This window comes from Neomonachus schauinslandi, chromosome 1 (assembly GCF_002201575.2).
Source record: "Neomonachus schauinslandi chromosome 1, ASM220157v2, whole genome shotgun sequence".
NCBI classification, from domain to species: Eukaryota; Metazoa; Chordata; class Mammalia; order Carnivora; family Phocidae; genus Neomonachus; species Neomonachus schauinslandi.
The window spans coordinates 209986238-209997928 of NC_058403.1; the positions used below are offsets into that span (position 1 = coordinate 209986238).

At 59.1% G+C, this 11691-nt stretch overlaps 3 protein-coding genes across 4 annotated transcripts; 1 reads left to right on the top strand and 2 right to left on the bottom strand.

Moving 5' to 3' along the window:
• Positions 1 to 1003: 1003 nt before the first annotated feature.
• PSPN (persephin) lies at positions 1004 to 1586 on the top strand. 2 transcript variants are annotated; one of them, XM_044918460.1, is made up of 2 exons: positions 1004 to 1157; positions 1221 to 1586. In XM_044918460.1, the coding sequence occupies exons 1-2, from the start codon at positions 1004 to 1006 to the stop codon at positions 1526 to 1528; spliced, it is 462 nt and encodes a 153-aa protein (XP_044774395.1). In that variant the 3' UTR covers positions 1529 to 1586. The 2 variants fall into 2 exon arrangements, 1 of the variants encoding a protein (XP_044774395.1); XR_006540594.1 differs by having other exon boundaries at positions 1077 to 1136; positions 1221 to 1272.
• A 198-nt stretch (positions 1587 to 1784) lies between these two features.
• On the bottom strand, positions 1785 to 3502 carry ALKBH7 (alkB homolog 7). Its single transcript, XM_021705333.1, has 4 exons — positions 3230 to 3502; positions 2404 to 2577; positions 2191 to 2315; positions 1785 to 2011 (listed from the first exon to the last, which is right to left on the bottom strand). The coding sequence occupies exons 1-4, from the start codon at positions 3431 to 3433 to the stop codon at positions 1849 to 1851; spliced, it is 666 nt and encodes a 221-aa protein (XP_021561008.1). The 5' UTR covers positions 3434 to 3502; the 3' UTR covers positions 1785 to 1848.
• A 2160-nt stretch (positions 3503 to 5662) lies between these two features.
• LOC110593819 (caseinolytic mitochondrial matrix peptidase proteolytic subunit) lies at positions 5663 to 11379 on the bottom strand. The gene is made up of 6 exons (XM_021705206.1): positions 11095 to 11379; positions 10923 to 10994; positions 10284 to 10380; positions 9304 to 9491; positions 8280 to 8385; positions 5663 to 6035 (listed from the first exon to the last, which is right to left on the bottom strand). The coding sequence occupies exons 1-6, from the start codon at positions 11278 to 11280 to the stop codon at positions 5863 to 5865; spliced, it is 822 nt and encodes a 273-aa protein (XP_021560881.1). The 5' UTR covers positions 11281 to 11379; the 3' UTR covers positions 5663 to 5862.
• Between the last annotated feature and the right edge of the window lie 312 nt (positions 11380 to 11691).

An 11691-nucleotide genomic window follows, 5' to 3' on the forward strand; every position in this document is an offset into this window, starting at 1 on the left:
CCCCCAGCCGTGGGGAGGCATGTGCTGGTTTTTGCCCCCTGGCTGAAGGCTCCTACCTGAGTTTTCGCCCGGTCTGACCTACGTGGGATCGAGCACCTCTTAAAGCACGAGCCCAAGCTCTTCGTGCTTCCTTTGCCTCAAAGGGAGGCTTGCTCTCGCAAGCTCCTCACTCGGGCAGCATGTTCAACACTAAACGTGCCGTCTGTCTGTCCTCAGAACCTCTGATTAGCCCCCTTTCACAGTGAGGGTGGGCCTCGTTTCCCTGAGGTCACAGGGGCTGGGCATGGAAGTCACTGGAAATTGTTGCTGCCTCTCAGACCCTGCGGGTTTACCCTCCCCTCCAACCCTCATGCCAGGATGGGGCTGAGGTCCCAGGGGCCTCAGGTGGGCCTTCCAGAGACAGGAGTCCCTGCAGGGTGAGCTTCCTAGCCTCGTGTCCCAGTTCTTGGCTGTCCCCGGGCCTCTCCCTTTTCCTGTTTTGATGCTGGCTCAGCCAGGCCCGGAGACAGGGGCATGATGTCTTAATCCTCCAGGTGGCAGCCAGGATGGAGGATCCCCGTCAGCCTGGCCACCTGCTGACCTGTCTCTTCCCACTATTCCTCTCTACCTGGTGCACGGTGTGGGGACCCCAGAGCCCTGACACCCTAAGTGGGGAGAGGGTCCCACGGGTGGGTCCTCAGTGCCCCCCCACCTCTTTCCAGAAAGCAGGTGGGGTGGGGGACCCCACGGCCCGCCCTGGCTTCAGCTCTGGCTGCCGCAACCCTCGTAAATCAGGGGTGAAGGGGGTGTCGGAAATGGGTCTGCGGAATGTCTGGATGGGGCCGGGAGGGGGTGAGCACTTAACTCTTAAGAGGCACAGGGGGTGGGGCAGAGGAACTGGCCTGAGGATGCGGGGTCGTCCTGCCGCTACAGCAGCAGGAATGAAGAGGTTATTTCCCCCGCCCCGGCAGGGGGATAAATTGAGGGTGCGAGGCGTCCCCACCGCCACGACCCGCCCGCCACGATGGCCATGGGACGAGTCCTACTCTGCTCTCTGCTGCTCCTGTCGCTGCAGCGGGGCCTCAGCAGGGGCCCCGGTGCTCGGGGTGCTCTGGTGGCGGAGGAAGAGCTCCGAGGGACCCAGAGGACGCAGTTGGGTAAGGACTCCCGGACCCCGCGTGGCTCCCCAACTCCTTCCTGCCCAGACGCCGCTTGCTGTCAGCTGCCCCTTGCCCCCGCAGGTGCCCGCCTGCGCCGAGCCCTGGCCAGCCCATGCCAGCTGTGGAGCCTGCCCCTACCTGTGGCTGAGCTGGGTCTGGGCTACGCTTCGGAGGAGACGGTCATCTTCCGCTACTGTGCGGGCAGCTGCCCCCGCGGCGCGCGCACCCAGCACGGCCTGACGCTGGCCCGGCTGCGGGGCCAGGGCCGAGCCCACGGCGGGCCCTGCTGCCGGCCCACCCGCTACGCCGACGTGGCCTTTCTCGACGACCGCCACCGCTGGCAGCGGCTGCCCCAGCTCTCGGCGGCTGCCTGCAGCTGCGGCGCCTAAGGACGCCTGGCCTGGGGCCCCGCGGCTCCGCGAGGAGCTCTGCGGACTTATTTATTGGAGACCGGAGGGGAGGTGGGCTGCGGGCCGGCCGCGAGGAGCATAATAAAGGAGCTGCGGCCGCAGGACTGTGTTCAGCCAGAGTGTGCCTTGACCCCACCATCTCAGCTCCCGGTGCGGGGAGGCGGGGTGGGGGGGGGCCGGGGGGGTCCTGGGCCGCCCCTGCTCCGCTCAGCCCCTGCGAACAGCCAGTGAGCTTGTCCACTCTCCAACTTTATTCACAAACACGGTGTCTCCGAGAAGCTGGGGGAAGGGCCTGGGGTTCAGCAGGCTGGGGGCGGCTGCCCCGGCTCCCCTGGTCCCATCCCCTCAGGGAGGGAGCGGCAGATCACAGAGATGCGTCGGCCCCGGGGAACCCGACGCTCCCCAAAAAAGGACTCCTCATCCCGAAGAATCTCATGGGAGAAGTCATAACGGGCTGAGCCCCTGCAAGAGAAAACAGGCTGTGGCAGCGTGGGGTGAGGGCAGCCCCTGCGCCAGGCGGACTGCCTGCCATGGGGGAATGATCGAGTCCGCTGGGAGGGCTGAAAAAGAGAAGGTGCTGGACATGCTAGGTGGGCATCTGATGAGTTACTGGGGCGGGGGGCTCCCTGGCTGGGCAGTACCTAAGGATGTAGAGGGAGCCTGGCTCCAGCAAGAGTTCCAGCCACTCCCCTGGCTCCTGGGTGTGCACCAGCCGCATGACGCTGGGAGAGAGTAGGGACAGACCAGCGATGGTGGCTCCACAGAACTGGAAGAGGGGGCATGGTGGCCAGTCAGCCTCTGGCCTGGCCGGCCCACCCCCAGCTGGGAGCTCCAAGGCTCTGGCCTCTGCCCACCTTGATGCTGTCCACGTGCGGCTTGATGTAGCCCCGAGGTTCCAGGTCCAGCACATGCACCGGGGACAGCAGGGTCTGGCCAGGGCTAAAGGCAGCTGCTTGCACGCGCTGCAGGATGGCCCGGCTTGCCTCTGACCAGCGTGACTTTTCCGTCTCTCGGAAACCGTGGATGGCCTACACAGGGAGCTTCGGTCAAGTCAGGAAGCTCCCAGAGGGAACAGGAAAACTGAGGCACGGGGGGGGGGGGGGGGGGATGGAGAGGGTGGTGGGCAGAGTGCAAAGGACTGGTTTTTCCAGCATGACCTTTGACACCACCCTCAACTTACCACCTTGGTCCTATCTACCCTAAGATCCTGGGTCTCAAACCCCAACCCCTGTCCTACTAGGCCTGGCCTTACTCCTTTGCACACGCCTTCAGGTTCCAATTCAGTCCCAGAGCTTGTCCCCAATGCTGGCCCACCGCAATATTCAATATTGTCTGTCTCGGCCCACTCAAGTCTACTGTCTCCGCCCCCAACTGGTGACTCTCCCTCATCTCGCTCCACACCTGTTTCGGCCCCAACCTTGCTGCTGTCCCCTAAACACCTTACAGTTCCAGGTCCGGCCTCCAGCTATGGCCAAGCCTTCATCTCCGAAGTGCGTTCCCTGCCCGCAAAGCCCCCGGGCATCAAGACCCCGCCCCCAACTAGAGCCCCCTTACAACCCAGTGCCCCACCCCTGCGCCCACCTTTAACGCCACAGGCCCCTCCTCCGCCGTAGCCCCGCCCGGAGCGTCATTCCAGGCCCCGCCCGCACGCGGCCCCGCCCCCAGCGCCGCCGGCCTCACCGCGTCCCAGTGATCGTATTCGTAGCGACGGCGGCGCAGCTCGGGGTCTAGCTCGCGGCTCAGCGTCTCCTCCTCGGCCGCGCTTAGGAAACCTGGCCGCACCACAGCCGTGTCCCGAAGGCGGCTCAGTACAGCCGGGCCCGAGCCCCGCACCCAGCCGGGCACCGGTAGCGTCCCCAGCGCCAGCCGACCACTCCCGGCCATAGCCCCGGAGCCGGGTCGTGGAAGCGGTCGAAGTCAGGGCTACGCCCCCGCCCCGAGCCATTGGCTGTGGCCGCACCGAGCCGCTTCAGTGATTGGCCTTCCCCAGAGTCCCGCCTCCCGGCCAAGGCTACTGGTTGCTGCTCGGCTCGCCCTCTCAAGCTATTGGCTCCCCGTAGAACCCACCTCTTCCCCCGCTGTGGGGCGCCGTAGATGATGGAGGCGGGGGGGGCGAGGCTCGACGGCGGGACTCGCCTGGGGTTCTGGGCTAGGGGCTATTGGAGGCTTTGGGCCAAGGCCCGGGTTGTGGAGTCGGCCAGGACTTGAGATTAAGGGAAAAGTCCGCTCAGGCTGAGAGGAAGGGGTCAAGGGCACGGGGTTCAGGGTAGTGACATCAAGGCCATGATCATGGGGTGGGGCCAAGTTAGAGGTTGGGGTCAAAGGTTGAAGCCAAGCATCACCCATGCCCCCTCTCAACTGGGTCATTCCCACCCGTGTACAAACAGGCTGGCTCCCACCTTATAAGTAAAAAACAAAAAAACCCTCCTCTTCCTTTAAGCGTAGAATTGACAGAGCACCACTTTGCTGCCCTTATTGGAACATTTAGTGGATCTAGACACGGATTGTTATCTGCCCCTAACATCACAAAATGAGGGACCACGAGACTTTGGGCGCCTCCTGATGGACGTGCGCACCTCCACCTAAGAGGTCACTTGCCAAAAATGGAACCTGAATCTCATCAGACTTATCTAGGTTTATACCTCAAGTCACAGGAAATATCAAGGACAGAGGTCACAGCCCATCCTGATCCAATCATCAAAATTCAGATGGAAAGTCCCCGAGAAAAGAGTGAATTTCAAGGAAAGAGAAGAAAAAGAGGGAGAGATTGAGAGAGAGATTAAGGGGAAAACCCACAGTTAAAAGAGACTTTGGGATATACCTACCAGTTGCAAGGTGCACCTTATTTCGATGCTGATTTGAACAAACTAAAAACATAGAGGTAACCAGGGAGATTTGGACACGGGTTGAGTATGTGACGATAGTTAAGTATTGTTTTTTTTAGGTTTGCAAATGGTATTCTGGTGGTCTTTTTAAAGATTTATCTTTTTAGAAATACATGTTGGAATATTGACCCCACGACCCCTCCAGGGACAGCCACAGGTTCTCTGCTCTCCTTATACAATGAAATTCCTTGAAAAACGTGTCCAGCTCCCATGTCTTCCCGCCCCTTCCCTCTGGGTGCACTCCAGGCTGGCTTTTGGCCCCCACAGCACTGAAAGTGCCCCTCCAGATCCAGCAGCCGGTTCTCAGCCTGACTGCTAATTTATCGACATACCGATGATGTCTTTTCCATTTTCATTCCCAACCCTCACCCCAGACTTATCCAGCCCCTGGGATGTCTGAGGCACGCCAAACACCAGAAGTAAAGTGTCCAGACTCGACTCCTGATCCCCTGCCCCCGCACCTGCGCCTCCCTGCAGCCATTCCACCTGTCAGCTCTGCCTTAAAACCTGGCTGGAATCTGACCTCTCCTGGCCACCCAGCTGGGGCCGCCAGCCTTCATCTGATTCTTCCAAGTCTCTGAACTGGTCTCCGGTTTCCACGCTGGCTGCAGTCCTCCCGGTACTCCATGGAAGCCACAGTCTTCCTGCTTGTCATTCTTCTTAGAACCCTCCATGGCTCATCTCCCTCCTTGCTCAGATCTACCAGGCCTTTTAAGGTCTGTCCTCCTTCCTTTCTGTTCTCATCTCTCCACTGTCCCCCTGCCATTCCACTTCAGCCACGAGCGTCCTCAGGGGCCCCTCCCACATGGCAGCCACAGTCCTGCCACAGGGCCTTTGCACTTGCTATGCCCACTACCTGGACTGCTCTGTCCCTCTCTCACCTTAAACCTTGTTCAAGCATCACCTTCCCAGCAAGGCCTTCACTGGCCACCCCATCGAAAGCTGTAACTCTCTCTCTCTCTCACACACTGCATAACTATTTCCCTGCTTTCTCAAAAACTGTCTACCTCCTCAAGAAGAAGTTCTTTGAAGACAGGCATTTTTGTTTTCTTCACGATATGTCGTGACCTCTAGAACAGTGCCTGAAATGTCCTATTTGTTCAGGAGAGTTGGCTGCAGTTAGAGCTCGGAAGGTCAGAGCCTCAGGGTCACGGTGAAAGCAGAAGAGGCCTTGTGCAGGGCACACGTGTGCGTGCCACGGTGGAGCAGGCAGGGAAGGTGACACAGGTGGGGATCAAAGACTACAAAGATTTAATTGAAAATCACAGTGTCTCATTCCAGATACCTGCCCTGAGGGGCAGCCCCAAACCCAGAGTTCCTCACGGGGCCCTTCCAGGCTCAGCAGCGAGGGGTGGGCAGGGCTGTGGCTCCAGCGTCTGACTGGCGCCTGGCTCCCCCGACTTTCCTCTGGAGGGTGAGGTCCAGCTCTCAGATGCTTGCTGGGGCGGGCTCTGCGGCCGCCACCACCGCCGCGGGCTCCTTCTGCACCAGCTCCGGCTCGTCCTCACCATCCTGGGGAGGGTGGACCAGAACCTTGTCTAAGATGCCAAACTCCTGGGCCTCCATGGGGCTCATGTAGCGGTCCCTCTCCATGGCCGACTCTGCCAGGGGAAGCAAGGATGTGTGGGGTTAAGGACGGATACCTGGGGCCAGGCTGGGGTCCCCGTTCTGCCACTTCTTCGCTGGATGACCCTGGCCTTCCCCTCTTGGTGCCTCAGTTTCCCCATCAGTAAAATACCCATTTCCATTTTTCTTTTTTTACTGGTTATTGATGTCTAATATACACCCAGATGGCAAGCAGACAGTGTGAATTTCAGACGGAACATAACCCACATGGCCAACACCCAGGCCCCCGACCGCCCCCTGCTTGAGCCTGCTTCCAGTCACTGACTCCTCCGGCCCAACAGTAATCGCTAGCCTAACGGTGGCCTGACGGCATAAATAAGCCTGCTTCTTTTTGTTTTTAAATATGTGGAATCAGGGCGCCTGGGTGGCTCAGTTGGTTAAGCGACTGCCTTCGGCTCAGGTCATGATCCCAGGGTCCTGGGATCGAGTCCCGCATCGGGCTCCCCCTGCTCTGCGGGGACCCTGCTTCTCCCTCTGCCTCTGCCTGCCACTCACTCTGCTTGTGCTCTCTTTCTGTCAAATAAATAAATAAAATCTTAAAAAAAAAAATATGTGGAATCACAGAGTATTTACTCCTTTTTCCCACTCGGCAATGTTTCCGAGATTCAGCCTGGCTGCTGTGGGTCGCCGTGGACGGGTCTCTGTCGTTGCCGTGTGGGATTCCACGGCGTAAATAACGCACCGAGGCGCCCATCCTGCTGCTGTTGGGCATGGGGGTGTCTCCCAGCGTGGGGCTCCTACACACAGGGCAGCCGTCCGCGTTCCTGTCCGCAGCGTTGGTGGACACGATCACTCCATTCTCTTGGTTACATGCGGAGCGGGGGAACCGTGGCATTTTGGGGCATTCCGAGCCTGAGCTGGGAGTGTCAGACGGCTTTCCAGAACGGTGCTGCCATCCTCAGTCCCGCCTGCCGAGGGTGAGCATTCCAGCTGCTCCACATTCTCACTGGCACTGGGTGTTGGGTTTTAGATTTTAGCTGTTCTAATGGATTGAAATGGCATCTCACTGCGGCCTTAACTGGCCTTTCTCTAAAGACTAATGATGTTATTTTTTAAAAAAAAATAGATGGGCAAGGGGCGCCTGGGGGGCACAGTCGGTTAAGCGTCCAACTCTTGGTTTCAGCTCAGGTCACGATCTCAGGGCCGTGAGATCGAGCCCGTGTCGGGCTCCACGGTCAGTGTGGAGTCTGCTTGGATTTCTCTCTCCCTATGCCTCTGCCCCTCCCCCCACGTACTGTCTAAAATAAATAAATCTTAGGGGCGCCTAGGTGGCTCAGTCATTAAGCGTCTGCCTTCGGCTCAGGTCACGATCCCAGGATCCTGGGATCAAGCCCCGCATCGGGCTCCCCGCTCAGCGGGAAGCCTGCTTCTCCCTCTCCCACTGCCCCCTGCTTGTGTTCCCTCTCTCACTGTGTCTCTCTCTCTCAAATAAAATCTTTTAAAAAAATAAAAATAAAATAAGATAAATAAATCTTAAAAAATATATGTATATATTTTTAAAGATTTTATTTATTTATTTGAGAGAGAGAGTGCATGAGAGGGGGTAGGGTCAGAGGGAGAAGCAGGCTTCCCATGGAGCAGGGAGCCTGATGCGGGAGTCGATCCCGGGACTCCAGGATCATGACCTGAGCTGAAGGCGGTCGCTTAACCAACTGAGCCACCCAGGTGCCTTATTTTATTTTTAATAAATAAATTTTATTTATTTATTAATTTATTTTTGAGTAGTCTCCATGCCCAACGTGGGGCTTGAACTCCCGACCCTGAGATCAAGAGTCACGTGCTCTCCTGACTGAGCCGGCCGGGCGCCCCTAATGATGCCATTTTTAAATATCATCACTAAAGATGATGAGCAGCTTTTCTTATATTTCTTGGCCATCTGGAATATTCTTTACTGAGGACCGCGTTCAAACCTTTGACTTGTTTCAAGGAAGTTTTCGTCAAGATTCTGCTGATTGGTCTTTTTAAAGTGCTCAGGACAGGGGATCTCCACTGGGGGTGATTCTGCCCCCCGGGAAACCCTGGGAGGCAGCTTCGGTCGTCACAAACAGAAGATGCTATTGACATCCGGTGGTCAGCAGCCAGGGACGCTGCTCCACGTCCCACAGCGGCCAGGACGGAGGATGGTCCAGCCCTGAGTGTCACAAGGCCTGCCACGTATGTGTGTGTTGGTTAAAATAAAGGTGGGCAGGCGGGGGTCCGCCCGGGGCAGGGGCACTCACCGATCACCTGCAGGCTCTGTTTGGTGTGCTTGGCGTAGATGCCGTAGAGCTGCTTCTTGAGTTTCATGATCTCCTCTGCCTGGATGGCAATGTCTGTGGCTTGGCCCTGGGGGACGGCCCAGGGGCGGGTAAGAGGGAGAAGGTCAGAAGGAGCATCAGCCACTCACAGGGAGGCTGGAGAGGTCGTTCAGACAGGTGAGCAGGGCTTCTCGAGGCCCTGCACACCCTGCTGCATCTTTGCCCCCAAAACACAGGAAGTCTTCCTGTATTTTTTTTTAAGATTTTATTTATTCATTTTAGAGAGAGAGAGGTGGGGGGAGGGGCAGAGGGAGAGGGAGCAGCAGACTCCCCGCTGAGCAGGGAGCCTGATGCAATGCGGGGCTCGATCCGGTGACCCCGAGACCATGACCTGAGCCAAAATCAAGAGCTTAACCCGCTGAGCCACTCAGGCGCCCGAAGGCTTCCTGTATTAACTGCATTTTCTGCATGTGGAGCCTCGCCCCTGGGCAAGCGGATTCCTGGAGAGAGCGAAAGCTCCAGCTCAGCCATGAGTTTTCACAGGCAAACCAGTCATCAGTGTGCGCGCCCTCAACCACCTCCTCCGTGGGGTTCTCATACTCAGGGCCACTGTCCCCTGCCCCGACCCCCCTGAGCCTGCTGAGATCATTCAAACTAGCCAGTCCTGAGCCTGCTCTCCCTGCCTCACTGTTCCTTCCTGCAGAAACCACAGTAAATTCCCTGTCCACTCCCCACCACCCCCCACCCCACCCCCGCTCTCTGCCTCTGGAGTGACCCTGGTGCTTCCCACGTGCGCGCCCCCCCTCCCCCGCCGCCTTGGGAACTGTGAGTAACAAACCATCTTCCCAAGGCAGTCCTTTCCTGATCAGATGGCCTCACCATACATGAATCATTGTAAAACCCATATTTCAAACACTGACACTCCCCCGTGACTTCTACCCAGTCAGTCCTCCTGTCCAGACAGCACCCCCCATCTCAAAGCAGCCTGCATGGGGCCGGCACTCACCCGGGCACCCCCGGAGGGCTGGTGGATCATGATGCGGGAGTTGGGGAGTGAGTGGCGCATGCCCGGGGTGCCGGCGGCCAGAAGCAGGGAGCCCATGCTGGCGGCCTGGCCCACGCACCACGTGCAGATGGGGTTCAGGATGTACTGCATCGTGTCGTAGATGGCCAGGCCCGAGGTCACCATGCCTCCTGCGGGGGGGCGGGGGGAGCAGGGGGGGAGTGAGGGGCTGTGCTGTCCTCCCCGCATCCTTTCCCTAGCGAAGCTCCTGGCCTTGGGGAGGGCTTGTGTAGAGGCAGCCCCCAGCAACGGGTGACACGAACTGAGTGGGGGCAAAGAGGAGAGCGCATGCTCCAGAGTGAGCTGACTGTTGGCCCCTGTGCACATGGGCCCGGGGCGGACCCGATCTGTCAGAGTTTCAAGAGAAAGTGGAAGTCGGGGAGAGTGGTGGCCGAAAGGGAAGCTCTGGAGCCAGCCTGTCCTGGTAATGTCGTCGGCGTGACCTTGGGCAAGCTACCCAGCCTTCCAGCCACGGTGTCTCCGGCAGACCGGGGATCACTGAACACTACCTACCACCGGCAGCTGCCACGAGGACTGGATGAGTTCAGTGCCTATAAAACGCTTAAAGTACAGGGCACAGTCGGCACTCAGTCAAGATGAGCTATTCTCTTTTGGGAGGGGGACCAGCCGGTGGTGGCAGCTACCAGTTTTAAAATGCTGACCACTAGGTCAGGTTAGTAAAATGTTATGTGTGGAATCAAGGAGACAGGCTCAGCTGCCCGTTTGTGAACCTAGACTTAAAAGCAAGGAACAGGCAACTTTTGGAGGTTTGGAGACCGTTTGGGGATTCTGAAGGAAGCTCAGCACCCTTTCTTCCTCCAGAGGGAGAATGTTCCTGATGGGGGGGGGGCAGTTTCTCTGTCCCCTGAGTCACCTGGAGTGTCCCAGGAAGCGGCCCTGGCCCCAGGGAAGGCTCTGCTCACCGGGGCTGTTGATGTACATGTGGATGGGCTTCTTGTTGCTCTCGGACTGCAGGAACAGCAGCTGCGCGATAACCAGGCTGGCCACACTGTCGTCGATCTGCAAGTAAGCGGGGAGGGTGGGCTGGCGCAGCTGGGGGGTAAGGAGGGGCTAATGGAAGCAACTGGGAGGTGGCTGGAGATGAAGTCAGGGAACAAGGACGGGTGTCACAGCCCAAGTAAGACGGCTGCGGAGAACTCAGGACCAGGGAGGGGAGGTGGTGAGGGGTGGTAGGGCCCCACGGGGGGTTGGGCACAGGAAGGGGGGAGTCAGTGGGCTCAGGGCAAGGAAGGGAAGGGGTCAGGAGGGTTGGAGAGAGGGATCAGAGCCAGGAATGAGGAGGAGAATCACTGGTAAGGGAGGGAGTCAGAGATCGGGAAGGGAAAAGCAGAGAGTTTGAAGAAGGGGTGGGGGTGGGGGGTGGGGGCCAGAAGAAGGGGCTGAAGGCTTATATGCCCAGGAAGTGGGGTGTCAGACTCGGACCAGGGCAGAGCCTTCGCAGTAAGGTCAAGGGGGAAGGGTCAAGAGTTCAAGGGGGTTCGAGGAGGAGCGGCGCGTCGAGTCTGGGTAGGCACAGGGGAGGATCCCGGCGGGGCACTCACCGGGCCCATGACACACACGATGCGCTCCCGCAACAGCCGCGAGTAGATGTCATAGGCGCGCTCGCCGCGACCCTGGGGGAGAAAGATGGCGGTGAGGGTCAGGGGCCGGCCGTGCCCCCGGCCCCGAGACCCCCGACTCGCACCCGGGGCCGAGTTCCCGCGGCCGCTGTACCGTCTGCTCCACCACGATGGGAATGAGCGGGAGAGCCCGGGCCGCCGTCGCGTGCAGGCTCCGCTGCAGGGCCAGGCCGGTCTTGGGCGTCCACCGCGGGGAGAACCGGGCGGCGAAGCGAGGCCCCAGCGCGGGGGACCCACCTGCCGCCACCCGGACCCCCCCAACCAATATTCCGGGCCACATCCCGCCGCAGTCCGCCCGGCTTCCGTCCGATGGCGGAACTACAACTCCCGGTGTGCTTTGCGTCTAGGGCGCATGCTCACCGGCCGCCCATGTCCCGGGAGCTGGACTGGCATGCTTAGGGGCGGGGCAAGGGAGGGGCGGAGCCCGAAGGGGGCGGAGGCGGAGGGTCTTTAATGCGGCGAGTTCTAGTCCTCTTCCCAAAGAATTGGTTACTCCTTGATTTAAAAATCAGCTCCAGGGGCGCCTGACTGGCTCAGTCGGTGGAATGTGCGACTGCATTTGGAGGTTGTGAGTTCAAGCCCCACATTGGGCTAAAGCTTACTTTAATAATAATAATAATATAAGTAAATAAAAATCATCTCCATTGTGCCCACTGGGCTGGGGCCTAGCCGAGCTTCCAGCTTGGTGGGG